General features: G+C 39.6%; 1 protein-coding gene across 4 annotated transcripts in view; it reads right to left on the reverse strand.

Moving 5' to 3' along the window:
* The window catches only part of ephb2b (eph receptor B2b), a 122423-nt gene that overhangs the window by 75919 nt on the left and 23189 nt on the right, over nt 1-23315 (reverse strand). For all 4 annotated transcript variants that reach the window (XM_040005600.1, XM_040005628.1, XM_040005610.1 and 1 more), the window contains exon 2: nt 392-471. In XM_040005600.1, coding sequence (XP_039861534.1) covers nt 392-471 — 80 coding nt within the window. The remainder of the gene's footprint in view (nt 1-391; nt 472-23315) is intronic.

Raw genomic sequence — 23315 nt, forward strand, 5'->3', positions numbered from 1 at the left:
ATTTAAACAATTAACCTTATCGACTTTTAAAGAAAGGACAGGGGCACTAAGTACAACAGAGGCTATTACAGGTTAATCATAGAACAGCTGGGAGGGAAGATCTATTTAATAAAGAACTAGGACGATTCCTTGTTCTGTTTTTTGTACTTCTTTCTTGATTGAAACACTGATGTCAAACTGAGAACTTTTCTATTTAGTTCTTGAAAAAAGTGCTACATGGCACAATCTGTGGCACTGTGATAACTGTAATGTTGTGACTGTTATTTCAATGTAAATATGTGACCAAAAACTACATTTAAAAAAATCTTTGCCACACTTATAAATGCTTAAATAATAGCTTAAACGAAATCTTCACTGTCAGAAGTGGCACAAAGTAAAAGCAGGCACTTACACTGTTGTCACTTGACCCTGACACAGGGTAGACAGTCCAGCCGAGCTCCGCCGTGGCTGTAGTGGAGTCCATGAGTGTCTCTGTGGAGAGCCATAAGAAGAGATGGCAGAAACATAATATTACTGGGGTTGAATATGAACTGCTTGAGTCAGACAAACAATTTAAGGGGAAGTCTACAGTATGAAATGTTAAAGTGTTGTAATGCTTACTGAAACATCTGAATATTTCTTTATATTATAAAGGACTGTTTTAAATGTGCTGGAAAAAAGGGGGGAGGATGTCGAATGTTTTCTGTTCCCATTCTCATTTGTCTAGTCAATAAAAAGAGCACTAGTTACATTGCTATAGGTTTCATAACAGCTGTGGTGTTATTTGTATGACTTTATAGAAAGAATAGAGCTTAGAGCTCAGAATAACAAAAAACAAATACAATAGAATCTCCATGACATAGAATAGAGGCTACACCCTATACTGCACTGTATATGAGGGAGAGAAACAACTCTGGTAATTGGGGTCAAACAGAAATGTGCCTCCTATCTGTCATGAGGTCATCTGTGCCACACATTCCTCCAGCCTGAACCAACTGTCTGTCATATGCTTACTGAGCCATTGGCACAGTCGCCTCCTTTGCTCGTTTTGCTTAATCTCTGTACCCATGCCCTCACGCCTGCTTTTCCACCACTTCCTCTCACTTGTGCCACACACTTTAACAGAGGGAAGGTCTAATGAATTTCTTCAGCTCATTATGCCTGTGTCTGTCTTGTAGACTAGTGTTGAACTGCAGCAGATGTAGAGACCATTCATCAGGTTCAAGGCGTCAGCTGCAAGTCCAAAATGCCACAGAGGGATTTAGAAGCCCCCTTGACAAACACGGCTACTAAGCTTAACATAAGTCACAGCCAGTGATTGTTATGCAGGGCCAGCAGACAAATGCTTGCTGTGGCTCTTCATTATCATTGTTGAATGGACTGATGGACCAGGTGCTAACAGTGTGGGTTAATTAAAAGTAGAGTCAAGGTTAGATAGATCTGTTTTTTAAATTAATTAATTAATTTTTTACGAGTAATAAGTGAATGAAATCAAAGCCAGAGAGGATCTCTGTCTCACAGGACTTTGTTCAGCCCTGTGCATACTCTGAACAAAATCCGTAGCTCTGTAACAGCCTGCAAGAAATGTTGGAGATTTAAAGTTGTTTCATAACCCTGGGTTTTCTCAGATTTTTATTCCAGCAAAGGCAGCAGCTTTTAATTAACAGGTTCCACACACGCTGGTTTATTTCAGGGCCTTGTGCTGACTTTCAGCATCGCACCAGCACTCAGAAGACATAATACCAGATTTCGCATCCTATTCAGTTATCACAAAGTCTAAATCTTATAATTAGGCAGATAAGACTGCAATTGAGCATCTATTGATAACCTTGTGTGTGACTCAGAGCTGAGGAGTCTACATGGGTGTTAGGGAGTGAAATGGTAATTATCCCCCATAATGATAACGATAATTAGTGGAAAGTAAAGTGAGAATAATGAACCCCCTCTGTGGTGGTTAGGGAGAGAAATTTCCCCAAGAATGTAACACTCCAGCCTCCTCTTTCTCTTCTTCTTGTTTTTTTCTCTCTCCCTCCATTTGTTGCTTTTCAGTATCCCTCCCGTCACACTATACCGCTTCATTCTTTCTCCAATCTCTCTCTCTTCCTTCTCTCATAGCACAGCTCCTCTCAACCCCTTCTTCTCTCCTTTATGCTCAGACTCTCCAGCTATCAGCAGCCCACATGCTGGAAAAGTAGAACCTCTCCCTGAAAGACTGATCACTTTTCTTCCTCCTGCTGTCTACACTCCAGTCCGCGGCAGCCACACCGATTCATTACCTCCCGTGGAGCAGAGCGGCACATAGCTCTCCACTGTCAGCCACTGCCTCGTTTTCAGTGTGAACCCCCAGCTGTGGCAGAGCATGGCTGCTCAGCACGACCCTTTGGCTATTAATCAAAAAGAGGACATGGTACAGAGGTTCTCATCTAAATCCAGCAACAGGAATCACTTATTTTGGTTTGTTCTTGTGGGCAGTTGTTTACAGTGTGAGGATTTGAATTCTGACACTCTTGGGAATAGCACTGACGTATTGATATCAAGCTACCGCTGGTTCATCTGGTTGTTATGATCGGTACCATTGGGGTTGTTTCCAGCCTCAGAATGGGCAAGTTGGGGGTCCACATACAGTTAAGGCTTATTAACAGACAGGCTTCGTTTTGGATTTTACTGCCACTTTTAAATAGTTAAAATAACAAAAAACAAAAGAAAGAAAAATGACCATTAATAAAACAGATCACAGAAAAGTATAAAATCAGGTACAATCAATCAGGGCAAGTTTTATTAAAGGCCTTTAATTAGATGATTTAAAATGCCTAACAGACCTCACAAGACTTCCATTAGGCCTTTAATAGAAAAAACAGATTAATAACACATGGTGCTCACGTTACACTGGAAGTCTAAATTACCTGTCTGTCAACTAACTCAATTACAGGATATCAATCAAGGTATATTTGAAACATATGTGTTAAATAATGACTATTCTCTTTGCTGTATTTGACTGAAGAATATTTCCTGTTCTGTGAAAAATGTTATCAAATTTAAAAGCACCCCAATGTGGGCTTATTAAATATTAAAAGTGACTGAGTACTCGATGTGTACATTATTTCTTCATTTGGAAAAAAACAAAACAAAAACAAAAAACTTTTTTTGTGAAAAACTTTTTTAGACATGCGTTTTGTAATTGAGAAAAAAATTTAGCATGGGAAGAGACTTCCCCCCCAATCGCTCTCTAAACTTAAATAGTCATTAAAAGATTGTAGGTTTCCCCCCAGAAAGTCTTCCAGATGATCTCTTCATTACCAAACAAGTTGGCATTTTGCAATATATCCCCCTAACACTGGAAACTGTGTAATGGATTTTTCCAACACCAGAATCTGTTGTTCAGAAGGACACAGATCTGATGACAAACTGCAGCCTCTCAATTTCCCACTTACAGCAGAGAGTGTCTTTGTATTGTTTGTGCGGCAGCTGAGGGATGCAGCTCGCGGGAAAATGGACACCGTGTTGGCGGTCGAAAAACAGCAACGATATTTCTCTCGACAAAGAAATGCTTTCAAATATGAAGCATTAATGAGCCAACCTTTCTCAGATCACAGACAGCGATAACAATTTGACAGTAAATAATTAAATGTTGGATGTCTTTTTCCCCCCCCCCATTTCAAACCTGATACCCTTGACTTTGGAGGGTACTATGAATATGCAATGAGACCTAGGAATCTAAGAAAAGCCTACTAGGCTGAGAGTGCTTCCTCCAACACTTCCTGAGACTAAGGAGAGTTTAGTGCTGATCTGAGAGAGAGCTCTCCAGTGAGAGGCTGTCTGAAGTGACAGGCGGGGGGAGTGGAGGGGGGGGGGGGGGGGGGCAGTGGTACTATAACAATACTCTTCTTCTCTAAGAGGGGTCAACGCTGCATCTCAGCTTTCTAAAGAAAGCAGCAGCATTTTCAATGAGGGATACAGAGAAGAGCTGTTCACAGAAAAGACATTTCAGCTGAAACAACCATAGCGAGAAAGAAAATAAACATTTTGAACATGCAAATGTGTGCTGAAAACTTCAGACTGAAAGGAATCTAGTGTGTACACTATTGTGTTCAAGCACTAATGAATGAGAGGAATAAATGATATCATTGATAGGTGCTGTGTAAAATCTTTTCATGCATTATTCTTTCTTACTGCAGAAGTTGTGGTCCTGGTATTTCCTTTTCCCCTTTTTCACAGTCGGTTTGTACTACTGCGTGAGCACTCATGATTTGGCCAAAGGGCATAGAAATCAGTTTTTGATAGATAGAAAACCAATTAGTTAGAGGAGACAGACAGAATCCCGCAATCTGAGTGATAGATGGCTCTCCTGCCAAAGTTAATCTTTAAACGAAACCTGTACACCTTTTCCCAGGGCAGGTAACACAAAGAGCACAGCTTTTCAAATAGAAAGCCGTCTCCTGGCTTTCAATCACATACAAGTACATAGTGTACATGCTGTTACACGCTCATGTGTAATTATATAGTGAGATATTTCTCCTTCACTTTCTTTTAGCAGCATGAAGAACCCAATTGACAAATTGCTTTGCAGCTTATTGCATCACTGCTGAAAGAAAAATCCTGCATATAAATTAGTCTGACATGGTAGCTTTAAACAGAATCAAAGAGAACATACAGATTGTTTTCCCCCCCAAACAAACTAGCCTATATTTAGACCCTTTAGGTTTAATGCGAGTATTTTAAAGATGCAATTGACCTCTAAAAACAGTATGAAGCAGCTTAGAAGCATGACTTCTTTTTTATCTTTCTTGCAACCAGAACTGTAACCTCTGCTTTGAATGGAACAAATCCCTCAACGCTCACTTCAGCATCGGCATAAACCGCATATGGTTCTTTCCGTTGCTGTGATAATGTCATCTAACAGAGCTAAAAAGCAGCTAAACATTCTCCTCATAAAATCCAAGCTGTGTAAAGTTCAGTTTAACCACTGTTGAAATCTGCATGTGTATCACGTTCTACTACACTGAACACCTGAAACCACAATATTTAATGGCAAATGTGGGAAGATTGTAGTATGCAGTGCAGTTGTAGAGTAACATGAGCAAGCTGTTCCTAAAAACAGAATCCTATAGAGTGGACCCAGCACGGAAATCTGCCCAGATTAAGGAGAAAGGGAATGATATACCCCTGAGGGAGCCACTGCTAGTGCAGAGACATGATTCATAGCTTTAATGATGGACAAGGCTACTGTATGGCCTGTTGGAAATAATAACAGTCTGTTTCATTTAGAAATAGGAAGTGGATGGAGCCCCTGGTCTAGAGCAACTTAGCTCAACTCATCTGTCAGCACAAGCTGGGCCCATTAAAGGTACTGTAGAGCTCCCACCACTGTCACAGAACAGCTTATCCCTGTGTGTTAAATGAATTTTTAATCCCACTTTTACAATGAAACAGGCTTTGTGGACCATGCACTATGGACCCAAACACCAGAAATACAGCTTTTCTTTCTCAAAGTGTCCAAGGCAGACTGGCATACAGCCCTGGGTGTACAGGTGTGTCAGTAGTGAGACATCATATCAGAGAGATTTATAGCGTGTGTAGATTACTAATGAGTTCCAGAAGTATTCAGAATTGAGATGATGGTGTAGGTGTGTTAGGAAAGACCATACACTGTATATATAAGATAGACACCATTAACCATGTTAATGCTTGTAAGGTTAGCTATGCAACATTCATAAGCTGTATGGCTCTAAAGCATACACATCTGCTAATTAGTGATATGTAACAGAATCATAAAAACACAAGAATTTTACTCAACAGGAGTGAAGCTCCAACTTTTCAGATGCTCTACTATACAGCAAGAGATACTATTTATCAGGTAATTTTATTTAAAACATTTTCAAAAGGCACTAACAGCACAAACATGACAGAAAGATTCAGTTCAGTAACTTTAATTAGCAGAAACAAGGCCTACCACTACTTGCTACACAAAGCACCCATGGCCCAAACCAGTGTCCAGTGAGTTCTTTTAAAAGAGAAAAAAAAAACTAAAAAGGAAAAAAAAAAAATATCCGTAGGGGCTAAAACCCATTATTTGTAATAGGCTGTAAAGAGTATCTTTCATATGATGGACACTTTAACATGGGATTGCCTTTATTTTGGAGCCAGCCTCAAGTGGTCATTAGAGGAACTACAGGTTTATGCTCTTCTGCTTTGGCTTCATTTTTCAGTCTTGGGTAGGACTCAAAATTCAGCCCCACTTCATCAAGGATGCAGAGTGTTGGGTTTTCCAAGGCAGAGAAAGATGAGGGAGGAAGCCGGGCAGTTGATTTTGGCAGAGCATGGTGCAGAGTGAAATATAGTACAACACTGACAACACGGACACACAGAAAGTAGAGCACTCTCACAGCACTAATGGTTGACAGAATGATACAGCATGGCATTCCCAGGAGGCCTCAAGCAGGATGTACGACAGTAATCCCTACACAGCCAAGCTGTGTTATCAGTCAATGTAACTTAACTTGTCAGCAATGCCATGGGACAACAGCCAAAAAACAAATGTAAGAGATGCAAAAACTGTGACTTGACGTATGTCAGGTTCTCAAACGGCCTGCCATTAACAAACTTAGCATCTCATGGGTTCTTTTAATTTTTGTGATGACAGAAGACAGCTTAAGGTTGTTTGTACTGTAAATGTAAAAACAGCCAGGTACTCTTTGAGTTGCTGTATCTCCCTACACAGTTTATATTTTCTTATTTAGCCAATGCTTATTTAATGTAAACAAGCAGAGTAGCATGGAAACATAACTAAATTGCCTTTTATGGGCCTGCTTATAAAAAGTACTATACTATAGGTATAATAAGCATGTAACTTTAGCTTTTTATGTTAGTAGGCTTGCAGGTTTCTATAGTTTATAGATATATAGTAAATGTTTCACGAGTAATGAATCCTAACTTTTTGTTGGATAGGTAGTAAAAGAAGTCTTATATTCACAGAAAAACTTTCCAAACTAGTCAGACGTTGAGAAAAGTGGTGGGCGTTTTTGTAATCATTTAACAACTGCCACCACCCCACATTACCTTTGACTACAATACTACTGTTGTGCCAGTCATGCGAAAGTGCAGATTTTCTTAGACGATATGTTTTTGCTATCAGTGACACCTGTAGGGGCGCATCATTAAGGAAGTTTTACCCTTAAAATAGTTCAGTTAGATGACACCATATTTCATGGTAGAGATACGTCAATCTAAGCAATAAACTGTGAGCGGGAACAGTCACCTGGCCTCACATAAGCCGTCTGAAAGAAACCTGGCTAATAACACACGCTTGAGGATTTATTAGTACGCCTTCCATATTTCCCAAAAATGCCTGACACTCCAACAAGACCTGTTTAAACAATCAGTACATTTCAAATTTTGCAGTGGAAAATTCTGTAAAAGTGGTTCCGCAGTTTTATAAGCAGCAGCTGAAGTGAACATGTGTATGACTCAAAAAAAAGAGGCCATACTAGTGACATTCCTCTAACCATCCAATCGTTTTAAGTGTTGTATGAGCACTCTAGTGTTCATCCATGAGTGTGGTTGAAATACCTGCAGCAAAGTTAGACAGGGATGCACAAATCACCTTTCATCAAAGTGACAGCTTTTCAGAAACCACTACTAATTGACTTGATGGAAATAATCACCACCAGCCTCCCACACCTTGCCTACAAGCCATTAGTCAAAAGCGGTTGATTAAAAACGTACAATGCTCACGGAAAAACAAGTTTTCTCTCCTTCTCCTTTCTTTTTTGATCTTCCTAGAGGCCTTTTAGGAGCTGTGTGATCACGATATGCTTGTATTAGTCCTAAAGATGAGATGTTCCCCCCAGCTTAAAATATACTCAGAGAGTGTGGAAGCAAAGGGACCAATTTCCCCTCCTAATTTGCCCTACATGAGATGAGATCTGTGGCAGTCAAGGGACCAGCTATCTCCATGCCTACCAGTTTGATTGGCAGCTCTGGCAAAAATGAGGAAAATATGATGCAAGAAAAAGTGCTTTGGAGATTTAATACAAGGAGAATCCCCCAGAGTTCAACTCTGGGTTGAAAAGAAAGTGTATGTCTAGGTATGTTTGTGTGAAAGCGAGGTAGGTACCCCTTTTTATTGTACTGGCCTGTCCTTGCTTGGCTGATAAAAAGGATTCTACTATATATTACCAGCCAAGTCAAGCCATTAAAGTCTGACAAACAAATTTAGTTTACAACCTATTCTACATTCTTTTAAAGACTGTCGTCCTTTGAAAGTTGCTTTAAAACCGGTTGTAAATTCCAGTGCATGGGCACTGGATCTTTATCATTTGAGGTTTGTTGATAAGGTTCCTTTAAGATTCAGAGCTGGATTTTGGCCAAAGACTAATTAGCTTCATTGAAAAATACATTTGACAGTTTTTACAGTCACATTGAAGGCTCCACTAAGATAGTCCCAACAAAAGGGAACCTATAAACTGAACAGGATTGATTGACACCAGATTGATAAACATTTAATAAGAATTACAGCAAAGAATGCTGTACAGTACCATTACGTGCATTACAAAATGTGCAAGACAGTGGCTTCGGTTTATGGTACTTACAAGTAAATATTTCTCTCCAGTAATCTTTCTTATATCTCTATGCTTAAGACGGCTTTTAAGTATTTAGTTTGAATTATGACTTTTTTTCAGCAGCATTAAGCCCTAATCAAGACATATCAAGACAGCTCCACAAATGACAGTGAGAATCTGCAGTAGGATGTGCAGTTCTCATATACTGAAGTGTATCTCCGAAACAACACAGATTTTTTTTTAAACACCCTAATTTGATTTCTGGGTCAAGTACTGGGGGAAAAAACAAGAAGACCCCTAAGACTGTTGTGTTTAATGATAAATGCAGCTCATCTGGAGCTGTAAATGTTTCACAAAACCTAAATAAATGAGTAGCTTTTCCTTGGTGCAAAACAGTATTTGTCACAGGCTAAGTTGTGATTACAAGCAATCAAGGACGCAAACAGGAACCTTCATCTGTGAAGAGGTTGGATACAAAATAAAGCAGTAACATTTAATAACTTAAAAATCATTTATACCAAGAGAGTCTGAAAACACAGCAAACCGTTGAAGTCATTTAAGAAATATACCGGTACCTGGTTTCTGTGTTTCACCTTTGATAGCTCATGAACTGTCTGCTATTGAATAACCAAGGTTGCAAGATGTGGCCTTGCTCTATCTACACAAGGACACCAATATCCTCCCTGTATGACACATCCATGTTCATCAACAACAACTCTATTTATCATCTTACCTTTTTAAATTGTGTGTGTTGTTAAATAGCTTTGGAGATATGAAGAATCACTGTCTGCCACAGTTACCAGCGTTTAAACACTGGTTCTATTAGTTCAAGTTCTATATTATATCAGGAAAGACAAATAATATTATAATTGCTCATTATATCAAATCTTTTCAAAAAATGTTGTTGTTATGTTAAGATAGGAGATTAGAAGCTAGCATGATACTATATGAACATGCTTTGACATGCTGTGTTAACTTTACTGGAATTCAAGACAGCGTTCAAGCATGTCAATGAATTCACACACCCTGGAATCAATAAATAAATCAAAATAATTACGATTGAAGGGGGGGGGGGGGGGAAGAAATGTCACCGTCAAAAATGCCATTCAACCAAATCTGCCCTTTTCCATCCAGAGTTTTCTGTTAAGCTTCCAGGTACAACATTTCATGCCTGCATGTCATCTGGAGGAATTTTAGCAGCGTTATTGATGTGTGAGAGGTCAAACTAGGGAAGCTGATCTCTTGCCAGTCAATACAGCCTGTCTGCCAAGAAAGTCATCACATCAGACTTTCTCTGTCTGGGCAGATATTGCTGCCTCCACACGCACACATGTAGACAGACCCACACACCACCCAAATCCCATGCTAGTTAATCAACTGCACGGGGTACTAAGCCAATATATTTTCTCACTTCTTTGTTGCTAATGTTATGGAAAGAATGATACTTAAGATAAGAGGCTTTAAATAATGTATGCACATTAAAAAGTAATGAGGTAGGTGCAGAAAAAGAAAATGCTCTATGCGGTTGAGCAACTTACAATAAAATGGTGCTGTTAAGGATGTTACGGACCGATCATGTGAAAGAGGGAGGGTAGATGGAGGAGTGTAATGTATATTAATGGGTATCTTTATTTGTGTTTTACAAGGCCTGTTGCTGTGTGAGGAGGGTTAAAGAAGAGTAATGATTCATTTCCTTTTAGCAGTACACCAAAGATTTCCTGTTTGCAATTATCCTCATTTACATTCATTTCCTTCTCTAGCATATTTTCTTTTCTTGTTTCCACCGACTGTCCTGTTTCCTACAGTCCACCTCATCTGAACCCCATCGTCCCATCTCCACCCCAGATCATAGGTATTGTTTCCTCTCTGCTACCACCTGACATTGCTTTATTACATCCACCCCATTATCAGCTCTAATCCCCCACACTCTGTGACCCAGAGAGAAAGAAAGTGTACCTCCTAACAGGCATGACTGTTTAACTATCACCACCGCTGTCTGTCCCCACCCTGCTTTTCCTGATGAGGACCACACATTTCATGGAAGAGGAAGGCAAGGGGGATCACACGGGAGGAAAGGCACACTGGCGGATTCCAGGCCTGTGAGCAAGCTCCTCTCCCTCTCTAGCTGTGGAAGAGTTATGGTGGGGTCACAACCTTCTGAAGGTCTATAAAGCAGAGAATGGGAGGCAGTGGAAGGCAGTACCTCAGTCAAATACCTTCCTGCCTGCATGCCTGCTTCACTGCTGGGACCATTACCGCATCCAATCACACAGACACAGAGCAACAACAGGCCACAGAATAACCCAAATATCACTTACGGTACAGGCACCCCTAAAGCCCCAGCAATCAACATCCTCTTAATCAACAACTGCACAGCACAATGGAAATTGTGTTGCCCAACCATTAAGGCACCTTAAGGACTTACTGTTAGTCAAACTAACATACACTGGGAGACATTGGATACCAGTGGAGCACAAACACAGAGCTAATGGTTTCACGGTGGTCAGCTGTGAAAGAAGACAGAAGCTAAAGGAGAGAAGGGGAGAGAAAAGGGGAAAAGGAGAGAAAAGATGGAGGGGACTTAAAGAAAGCAAGACAGCGCTACCTTGGAGACTGTTTATACAAGGCAAAAGCCTCTTCCCTGATCTGTGCCAGCCCTCAGACAGTGTACCCTTCATCTGAAATGAGGGCCAGCCTGAGCATATTAAATTGCTTAAAGTGGGTTTTTAAAGAAACTTTAAGTCTCAAAGGCCTGCTACTGTTTCACAAAAGTGTCAAGAAGTTAAACAACTGCATAAGAATAGTGTTACAAAACTATAACAATTTAAAATGATTAACTTTACAAGCAGACTTCAATATTTTCAAGACTTTAATTTTTTTATTGCTAAAGGGCACTTTAGCAAGGGCACTGTCTGGATATAAACAAGGTTTGGATAAAACAAATAAAAATTTGAGAAAGAACAAAAATATAAACTCTCGTTCTATTTGGCCATACAATTAAAAACACTTTCCACTGCAAATGTACCAACACAACTCTGCCTAAAGCAAAGATTCTTTGGTTTTAAGAAATCCCCCTTTTAAGGTTTCATAGTACTCGCATAGCAAGTTGGCTTAGTGTATCTGTCATGTGGCATTATGTCGGGAACAGGAAGGTGTGCGCCAGACTTGGCCATTCGCCTATAAACTTGGATAAATGTTTGCATTACAACCTGCAAGGTAAACAGACAGCGTCTGGCTCAAGTTAAATCCAGAGATGCTTTGTGGTTTTCTGTGGAATGCAAAGTCCTTCTCTCCTCTGAAGAAGTAAACCCTCCTTCTGTTTGTTCTACAGCCATTACAGCCACTTAGCCTGACAGAGTACTTTGTTTCCCTTATCTCCTCAACAGCTAAAACGCATAAGTGTATTTTCAGCGTCTGTTCAACCTTGAGTTTAACTCCTATCGCCATATTTACTTGTGACACACATGAAAGATTGTTTTTTATGACTGCTTGCCCAGAAACTAAGAAAAAAAAGCTTCTTTATGTGAGCAACTTTAATGATCATTCCAACAGGAAAAAGACAAAAGGCATATTTCAGTGCCAAGTGCTGCCTCTGACAGCTGAACACAGAAGTAAGACATACAAACAGAACTTGTGCTGACTAATGGCAGGAGATAGCACTGCCTAGGAGTAAGTCAAAGGAAAAGAAAATATTGTTGTTTGAGTGATTTTACTGATATTACTCAAAGTCAAGAAATAAAAGTATCTTCAAGAAACCAGAGCAACAGTTGTTTCTGTGCAGGTAAGAAAATAACTGTTCTAGAATTCTGTTAACAGTAAAGACCACGTCCTGCTTTCTCCATCCATAATAGTCATATGGGTTTGCAGGATGTAAAGTATGGCATCTTCCCAAGTACGCAAGGGTGTCCAAGGCTCAGCGGACTGTCAACGTCAACTTTCAGCCCAAAGTTTGCGACCATGTGGACGGTATGCAGTGCAATTACCAGAAGAAATAAAATAGATGCCTAGTTCGACGTAAGGCTGTACAGGCCTTTTCCCCATTATATATACTTCAATAATTCATCATGAAAAAATACATTGACAAGCAGATGATTTTGAACTGAACAAAAACCCTGCCCCAGGTCTGGCTGTTGTGCTTGAAAAGCACAAAAGAAACAATCTCCAGCTCCAGGCCACTCCAGAACTTGGCACATCTGAAGGATAAACACAGACACAATGCTAAGTAGCTGGCATACTTTGTAGGGCAAAGACTGTACCCAAAAGTTATCACGTCTCAGCCACAACTACCTTCAGAAACATACACAGGAGCTCTGTGTGTTGATCTGTAACTCATTTACTAGAAACGTATCCTGTGTCCTGTTGTATGAACTGAGTTGCATGCATGCCCATACAAGAAGGACTTAAAAGACTTTAGTTCTTCTAGTCAAGATAACATCACCTAGAGGACAGGAGGGAGTGATAAAGTGGAACTGCTTATCAGACGGGGAAAAACGTGTTGAGCTTCATGATTACAGACAGTGCTCTCAACAACCAGATATTCAACCCTCAGACACACCACAGAAAAGATTAAATGCCTCTAAAAACATTGTCAGCAGAGTTGCATAGTAAAAGCTAAACCAAGATACTTCCACCTGGTTTTGGTTAGGCTGTTAAAACCTTAAAAATCAAACCTCATTCAGCCCCTGAAAACAAAAACAAAATCTAAAACATAGTGTATTAAATTCTACCTGAAGATTTTATGTCCCCCTAGAAACCACTTTATTTCTCAGTCTAACCAAATTTACCCTTAACAGCGTCACTTCATCTCATTCATTTAAACACACATTGTCGGGAACTTCTGCCCAGCCTTTCTTCATAGCTTTAATAGAAGAAGGGGAATGAGCAGGAAATAAAAATGTCACACAAGTAAAAGTGTTATATTTCAAACTGAAATATCTCGATGGGAGTTTCTAAGGGTTTTAGAAGTAGAGACGTGAAGGGGATATAAACATCTACACGCAACAGAATATACAGTGTTCACTCCATTGCATCATCTTTACATTTACACACATGTGTGTACATATAAAAATGGATGACAAAGAGAAAAAAAACCCCATAACAACCTAAAGTTTATTATTAAGGCCAAAACAGCTCCAGTGCTCCTTTTTGCATTTCTCTGGAACTCTTCTAGAACAAAGAAACAGTGTTCTTCCAAAAAACAATTCCCTGCTTGGATGTGTTGATGACTAGGGAGGAAAAACCAGCCAAACATATAAGGCCAAGATCTCCACTCGCTGTTCAACTGGTTCAACTCCGGTGACTATAAAAGCTGTAGTAGAAACAATGACTTTGTGTATCTTGAATTAATTATTAGGTAATGTGTTTGAAAGAACATGTGATGTATTATTATACTAACTTAGTATGATGTATTACTCGTATACATCTCTGTCTTTTGTTTCTACATCTGTGTGTCATTTTTATAAATTGTGTTTTTGTGACCCGCCACTAGACTTCTGGATGTGGATGTGTTGCAATTTTGCTTACATCTGACATTTTTGCATTTTATTATTCCATACTGTGAACCACTAACGTGCACTGTCCCTGCTAATCAGATGAAATCACACATCGTTGCAGAATGGCAGGTTCTGTAACAACTTTACTTGTGGAAAAATTTTAATATAAATCTTAAAAATCCTCGTAATAAAAAAAGCCATCAATAGGTAGCAGAATTCAACATTAAAGACAGGCTCAAACATGAAAAAAATAAAATAAAATACAGCCAGGAGAATCCTGACAAACCTAAAGATTAGGCGCAGATATGGGGGATCAGGAGGAACAAAATGATATAGATAAACAGATTGAAGGATTGAGCCAGCTGAAGCACAGAGAGACTGATTCACAAGCGTGGTGAACGGTTGGCAAGCAAATCAAGCCTGTGCGGGGTTACAGGCAGGGTGAGAAGCGGGTGCATGAAGGGCCTTCACAGGCAGTCATTTGCCAGCATTCAGCTCCCATCAATATCAGGACAGATTAATGAGGGGCTAGAGGGGAGAGCAGGGAGAGGGCACAGAGGACTGAGTGGGGGGGCAACGGCCAGGTGTTGGAGGAGGAAGAGAATGGGAATAAAGAGGACGCAGGCAGTGATCCGCGAGGAATTCCAGCCGAGCAGCAACAGGAGTGGTGATGGGGGGTGGGTGTTAGTCATGCACTGCAAAAAAAAAATGGTCATTAAAAGGCTGCACTTGGTTCTGTTTTCATTTTTTAGGGATCATTAGTAGTCTAATTTATAAATGAAACTGTAACACACACACACACACACACACACACACACACTACCTGCAAGGAGTGGGCAGAATGCAGCACTGATCTGTGTATTTATTTATGAAAAGTGAAGCATCCTTTAGTAATGTTGTTTCACACAATATCTGGATAATGGAAATGCAGTAATTCCCCATCTTTCTACAAGACAAGTAAAGTCACTCTTTAGGCTGTCCACCTCTTTGAAAAAGTATTTTGAATTTCTCTTCCTGAAACACATCATTTGGAGTGAAAACTGGTAGTAAATAAGCACTTTTACATTAGATCTTTAAAAAAAAGATTCAACTATTGCAACATTGTATTATGTGGACTATGGCAGACTGAGAGGCATAGATAAAAATGAAAGAAAGGGACGAGGGGTTTGATGTGCGTTTGGCTGCATGTCTGAGAAGGTCTTTGTGAGGCCCTTTAAAGGTTTGAGACAAAGTTTTAAAGCAAAATCATGTTTCAACTTCAAAAAGTGCTCCTCCCTTAGAGGAAAGGTTCCCAGTATGGATGACAAAGGGTCGTGTTCTTTTAGGCATCTGGGAGCCTAAGGTTGTGCTTTATTGTCAGTCCTGCCTGTTGTCCAAGTGGGTGGCCGTGAATGTATGAGTGCTCGTGGACCGTGTATATATGTGTGTACACATTTAGGTGTCGCATGAGTGAATGCGAATGTGGATTCTGTTTAGCTGATGTGAGTGTGCTATGAAAACTTGTGTGTTAACACAAAGGAACAACATCAGCGGTTTAGCATGTGTATGTGTGTGTGCGCGCGTGTGCATGTGTGCGGGTAAGAAAGAAAACTGAGCCCAAGGGAGCAGGGATTTTGGGGTGACCGCAAGGAAGTGTTTGGGGAGGTGGGGTGGGGGGCAGTCCCCTCTTGCTTAGTCTATGACTCGCCAGGTCATGTGACCACTTGTTCTCACAGAAGCACTGGGCAGTCAGAAACAAGAGGGCAGCGTGTTAAGCCTGCAAGGCTGTTCATTGTTTGTGCAGGGTGCCTCACTGCTGAATGCAGACAAATCAGTCCTGAAGTATCAGCATCAATCCACAAGTGCAAACTGGCCTGAACGAGGCAGGACAGAGGCAGCACTGTACCGACTTGTTTCTGGGAATTGGCTCAATGACAGTGAAGCGCATTTCCTCCTCATTTATCTGTTTGCATGTCTCCTCTGTCTGGCTCGGTTTTCTGTTGTCTATCCTCATGGCAGGGAGAGGAAGGAAATACGTCTCTCCCTCTCTTTTTCTTAACTCAGGTGAGGTTGCAAATCCTGTAATTATTAAAGGTACTACGTGTAAAAATACCAAATGGGGGTAGAAGAATGCGTAAGTGCTAATTTGAGATTCTCTGGTTACACCTCTGGACTGACACCAAGCAGTTGCATTTCCTCTGTGACTAAGTGAAGGAAAGGAGAAGAGCAATATATCAAGACATATAGTATTACCCTTGGTAACATTAAATCCAGTTTTTTCAGTTTCAGTTTTATTAAAGGTAAATGTTTAACAAGGCAACTGAATATCATAACACTATAATTTCTAACCTGCTAGACAGGAGTGCAAAAGGGATCAGAAACTGGAAACTGCAGATTGATGTGTAAATCAAGAGACCAATGATATGAAAGTTTGTTTGTTTTTTTTAAAGAATAATGTCACAGATTTACTCTAAAGCTGGGTCTGCATTTAAGTTGTGCTTAATGAAATTCACTACAGCAGGTGTGAGAGCAGTGTGTAGGTAGTACACTTTGTAAGGAGATCCACTTTATAAGAGTAAAAACAGGCCCGACCGTTTACACAGAAACAGGCCAAAGAGTGTTTGTTCCTTTTTCAATTAAACTGCCAGCATACAGGAAATTATTGTAGCATCTGCATCTTTTTTACTAGTAACTTCAGCCCTTATATAGTCTACAGCAGTCTGGAGATGTAGAACTTACTCATATTACATGAACTTGATGAAAAATATTTCACAGGGCTGTGCTAGGTCTATAAATTGAAACATAACACAATTCCAAAAAGACATCTCATCCTTTTGTTTTGCCCGAGCACTGCAAGTGCAGCCAAAATCCACACTGTCATTCAGGAACCATATTAGAGATAAAGAGAAAGGACAGAGTACAATTGAGTCCTGCCTGTAGTGGAGGAGAGAACACTTATTATCTTCATTGACTTTCTATGGCAAGTCAGTGAAGTCAGTTCCATCTGTTTGCATAAAATAATAAAAGTTTTTTTTTCTGCTGGGATGCACTGAGAACTAAGAGCTAAGATTTTGTAAGCTACCAAAGCAAAAGACTGAGCCTTGCAAGAACCAAAACTGGAGACAACTGACAAAAAAAAAGCACCAGACAACAGAAGGAATCAGAAAGCTCAGTACTCAGTCACTTACATGTGTAGCAAGCTTTCACTTTTTTATTTTCAAAGTAAAATGTTCACATCAGCTGAAGGCAAGTTTATTTCTGTAAGTGAGGCTGAAGCAGTTTTGATAGCATGTGTCTGTTTTTGCAGAGTATTTTTCCTACAAAATGCAAATTCCTCAGCTAAACACAGTAGCGAAAATGAGCTTTCAAATAGGTCAGTAAACAAAGGGTGTTAAATGCGTGAAATAGCAAAATGCATTTTGTAAAAGTATCAGCACTCAATCGCTTAAACCTGTTGGGATATGAAGAATTATTTTTGATATGAGTTTCAACACTCTTTTAATAAGCCCTACACAATCGTGAGGTCACATATTGGACCAAATTACCGAATGAAGCATATCTTCTTCACATTTTACTAAATGTCAAAAGCCACAAAATAATTTGAAACATTTGCTCTGAAGCACATACAACCAGCCAAACCAGTGACATTAAAAGTCTTTCATATTTTCCAATCGCAGCACTCTAAAGATATCGCAGATCATTGTAGATAGCTTTGTGAATCCCCAACACTGGTTCCCGATTTCTTCAGAGGGCTGTCAAGTTGCGTTGGTGGTTATGACAAGGTCAGATTTAACAATCAGCTAAAATAAACAAAATAAATTGGGGAATTCTGGCACAACTCCTTTGGAAATAAATGCCAGATCCGTTGCGAGAAAACCTCAACACACACACACACACAAAGGTCGCTTTGATTTCCAGACAGCTCGATGATTCCCAAGGGTGGGGTCTGGCCTGGCGAGGACTGTGGCAGTGGTGGCGGTGAAGGGGGTGGTGACTGACTCGGCATCTCTGACAAGCCCACTGTGGCACCGGGTGGCTCTCCCTCCCTGGTGACCTGAGAGAGTGTTAGAGCCTTCGCTGAATAACCAGTCCCATCCGCCACATTCAGACAAGGGCTAAAAGGTTAATTGAACCTCTGTGCTGTGCCTTCCTCTGTGTAATTTACTGTGATTAATGCATGGAGGTTACTGTCAGACTCATTTACTAATTGTCCAAAGCAGTATGTAATTAACCACATCTGCAAAAATGTGTCTGGAACTGTACAGGCTCAGAAGAACAAGGCTTGTGTCCAGACAACAATGCGCCTCTCAGTCAGTCGGCTCTCTTTGTTACAGTGTTAGTCTGACTGAAGAAACTAATGCATTAAAATTGCTGAGCTTCTGTAAAAATCAGACTCTGTTAAATTTAGAATAGGACAAAGCCACTCCTCCACTAACAAGAACTAGGGCTGCTCACCGTGAAGAAGACTTCAGAGGATTAATACCTCCCTCGCACAAGTTTCTGTGTGAAACTACTGACATACAGAAGTTCACATCAAGAGAGGAGATGAAGCCAAAGGGATCATAGTGTGCTCTCTTATAATGCATCTTTGACTAACAGTGTGATATCCAGGCTAAACTTTTCAAGTTGTTTTTTTTTTCGCCGATGCCAGCCTGAGCCTGTCTGGCTTCGTTTCCTGTGTCAATTATTTCTGCAGATTCTTTTTGCCAGACTGTCAGACAGCTCTTGTATGCAAAGTGTGCAGCTCTCTAAAGTGAGAGTGTCATGTAGGCAGCTAAAGCTATGCTTGTGTTATCTTTGTTTTGCATGAGCATCGGTTATTCAAACGCTTGGAAAGTTACAGGGAACATTGTTTTGACTGCTTTCCCGAGACAGCAGCAAATACATAACAGAAATTACAAATGTAATGTTAGAGTCTATAAGCCTCGGCTCTTAAAGGGCTTAAATTTTAATGGAGCCTTCTCGTTTTTTTGATGATATGGATGGCCAAAGTCCCCTGACGACACGCTGCCACAGCTTATCTTTGGGAGAGAGTGTGTGTGTGCATTAATTTTCTTGTGTATTCTCTCTGCTGGGGTATGTGCCTGCATACGTTGAGCACATTCTGCCGGCCCAGTGCTGTGACCTTATGTCCCTGTGTGCGACTGTGTGTGTATTCAGCGCTCTGGGGAACCTGGCCTATTCTCTTGCTCTTTCTTGATAATGGGTGTATATACATTTTAATCTTGGATTACTTGGCCGACTTCGACGAGGGCTTTTTTTGTCAGCCCGGTGCACGCAGACAGCCGCCCTGAAGCTGAGCACGAAAATCAGTGCCATTTGTATGCTTTTTCCACCCATTTTTGTGCTGCTAACTTAAGGCATCAACAAACACAAAGGCATCAAGACAGAACTGAGCTGGGGAATGAATTGCATTCAGTCTATCCTCCCTATACACAAAATGATATATCAGTTGTGTCTTTATGCAAAGGACAATGTTGTCACCCGAATTTTTGATGAGCACACAAATTGACAATGATTACATTTACATCAATTAAAAGCCACTTTCACCCTTAAGCTTTAATAAGATTTCCAATGTCATGTTTAAACAACATTTTCTCACATTTTCTAAGGGCATCTTTTCGAACTAATTACAGCAAAGTCAAACTTCCCTGTAATTAATTGTTATTTATGAGGGAGAATTAATTTCCAGAAAGTTGTGGGCTACTTTGAAATGTATGCTGACCTTGGCAGTAGGACACAACGCAGTAATGCATTCACACCGTTGGCAGATTTTATGCAAACGAATGGAAACCTGAATATTTGATCAGGTTTTTGCTCCCAAGGTTACATGGTTGGTGGTTTTCCCTGCTACTCTTTGATTATGTATGCTTTGTAGAGCTTCCTGTTATACATTTTTGACAGTCGCCAGTCTATCTATAAAGGTAGCAGAGATTCACAGTGGGTCGCTACGGTGAGCTCCAGAGGGAATGCAAAGAGAGGAATGAGGAATTATGGGTTGTAATTAATTTACTGGTAGATTGCACTGGATAATGCCCGTATCATTACTAAATTAGGCTGACATTGGTGTTGGTGGTTATAGTATTTGGGGCATGTATCAATACACAAAGGATTTGCATTTGTCTGTTTGTGGAGGCAATTATGGATCTTGAGAGTGTTTTTTTTAATTGTAACGTTCATATGCATATGAAACAAAATAGTGTACGAGTCACTGAAATAAAACTGCTGTACCATTTCATGGGGGTCATGTGTTAATAAATCTCCTCTCCTTCTCTATGATCAAATAAAATCTCACAAGGTAGTTTTTACATTTAGACAAACAATTACATTCATTTCCTCAATTAAGTTTCAGTATACTTTAGTTCCTTTGGAATTTTAACAGTTAAACATTTGTAATATTTTTAAGGATAATTCAGGAGAGTCCAGTCTCATAATGAAGCATGTCATAGATATGTCAGTCCACAGAGCAAACCATGGTAAGCAAGCTTTCTAAATTTTAACTTGCCAATTTTTTCTCAGTGTATTAAGGGAGCAACTAAAAGGAGAATGGAACTTGTAAGATCTGATTTAATATTATGAACAACTGTTAAAATACAAAAACGTATTTGGTGTTTTTATTGTTGGTATCACTCCTTGTCCCACCTTCTTTGTCTTCCCTTTGCTCTCAGGTGAAGGTTAAAAGGGAATTCTTTATCCCCACCTTCACCACGTGCTTGTGAATAGATTAATAAAAGAAACTAATAAATCACTCTACATATATTTAAGGTTGAGGTCCTCACTATCACTAAATGTATTTGTGGTGAATAAAAAACATTTCATATGTATTTTTCTTTTTTAAATTCATCTGAATTCTCGCATGTGATCTGCAACATCACAGCTTGCCCCTGAAGCTCAGTAACGGAAAAGACGTTTTCAAGATGAGTCTCCAGAACACTTGAATGGTTCTCTCCATTCTATCCTTTCTCTCACTCTTCCCTTGTCCTTTGATTTGCACTTGAACAAAAGCAGTCAAAATGCAAAAATGTTTGACCATTCCACAGGCGTTCACTCTCTGCATAAACTTCTCTGTTGCCCCTTTGTGCGATTAATACCTTCATGTCTTTCAGACTCCCTCCCCTACCCCAACCCCACATTGCCATCCCAGACAAGCCTTAGTCCTCATTATACACAGCTTCCACTCTAGTTCCCAAGATTAGGCAAATGAGCTCCCAAGCGCAGTCTATAGACAGCAACCCAGACCCCACTCCCTTTTCAAAATCAATCCCGACATTCACTACAAAAACTTACAAGTACATAGTAAGTACTGTTTTGCTTTCTTATATAACCTAAAATTGTAGTCTGACAGGATATGAGCAGCAATTACAGTAAGTGGATATTAAAATATTAATATTTTTCCCCTTTATTTTATAATTCACCCAAAATTCAGAATAAGCATTGCTATTCATAACAATAGCTCATTCTTGAGCAGTGGGGCAAATCCTTTCATACAGCAGAAAATGAAGGCTCTTGAACAAAACACATCACATGGAAAGCAAACATAATTCAGCATCAATTGAATCACTTCCTGTCATTTCAAATGAAGCATGAATTAATACATTACTGCTCATTTATTCTTGAGTGAACTTCATCACTTAGCGTGGGAAAAGACTGTAGTCTGCAAAAAGCTTACAGAGTGGCAAGAAAGTAATTTTGTTGTTGTTGTTTTTCCCCCCAGTGTAAAGTTTTTTTAACCTATTGATTTCATAGTAAGAAGGAACCTACTCTTGAATTTAAATTTCTGTATAAACAGAGTTACCAACTTGCAACGCATGCCTGTCCTATCCATTATAGTTTCAGTTTACATACAATACATGCCTGTTCACATTTGTAATACATGTATTGAAGAATCAAAGAAATTGATAGTTGGCAACAAAGATTTATGTCACAAAAATACAGCCTACTTTGAATAGAAGATTGCAAGAAACTGAGAGATAACAGTAACATTTATGTTTGGTCTTTTGGATACTTTTTTTTAGCCTATCAGACATCAGTGTGATTATTCACAAAATGATGAAGTACTTCTGTTTTGGCCAAATATGTGATTTCTGAAGTTACACAGACCTGGACCTTTGACCACCAAAATCTAATCAGATTTTTTTTTTTCTTTCCTTTTTTGGTCCAAGTAAAATTCCCTTAAGGCATTCTTAAGATATTGCATTTACAAGAATGGGAAGGACAGAAGATGGGGTCAGGACAAGAGGTCACAGTGACCTCAATACCTTTGACCACCAGTATCTAATGACTTTTTCCTCAACTCCATGTGAATGTTTGTGCTAAATTTGTAGAAACACACCATTTTATTTTTAAGTAATCTGATTTTTACTGTCACTTTTTGAATGCTGTATTGCCTTTTCTTATCATTAAATGTATCTATACTTAGAATTATTTCAATAGAAATGTAGGTTTATTATTTTGTATTTTCTAACATAATGATTAAACTAGACAAGTAAGATGGTTTTCAATGACAGCAGCATTCAGCAGTAGTTAAAAAGGAAAATCAAAAGGATATGCATGTCCATATTGCCAAGAGCTAGTGCATTTATGGTGGTGTATGTTGTAAGCATTCCATTTCTACTTTCCTTACTGAACACAATAAATACATTTACTGGGAAAATCCACTCTTTCTTTATCAGATAATGAAATCTCATATTCGGGAGTCCCATATCCCAACTTGGACGATATCCCAGCTATGCGCATTTCAGTTTAACAACTCCACAGCACAGTTATACGAGGAAACAGTATGGTATTGAGCTTCAGAGAGATGTGAAGCTGATTATATCTTTCTACCTCCTTCCAGCTCCCTGGGTTTTCCAATACTCTTAACCTCATTGTATTCCCACTGGTCACTGCAAGAAGTAGTAGTCAGCTAAGAGAGGGTTAAATGTCAGGAACCGTGAAACTATGGATCAATAGTTGTGGGAATTTGTGGTAATCACCTTATTTGATTTTGATTTGAATGATTTAATACACAACTGCACTGTTATTGAATTACAATTATTAGTGTTTTATTAAATTTTTGAATTCATTCAGCACATCAAGGAAAAAAAAAAAAATCCCCTCAAGTGAATTTCACCCTAAACCATACTTATGGCTTACATATTGCAACTGGCTGGACACACAGAGATGTTAGTTAATGTAAGGTAAAAATAGGGATGCACCAAACAACATTTTCAGCTATACAGCTTTTGATTGCCATTGCTGTTTCAAATCCAGAGAAGGCCATGCTTCCCAGGTTATAGCTTCCTCACTGCAGCAGATCGGCTGAATC

This window comes from Simochromis diagramma, unplaced genomic scaffold, assembly GCF_900408965.1.
Source record: "Simochromis diagramma unplaced genomic scaffold, fSimDia1.1 OVJJ01000320.1, whole genome shotgun sequence".
Taxonomy (NCBI): domain Eukaryota; kingdom Metazoa; phylum Chordata; class Actinopteri; order Cichliformes; family Cichlidae; genus Simochromis; species Simochromis diagramma.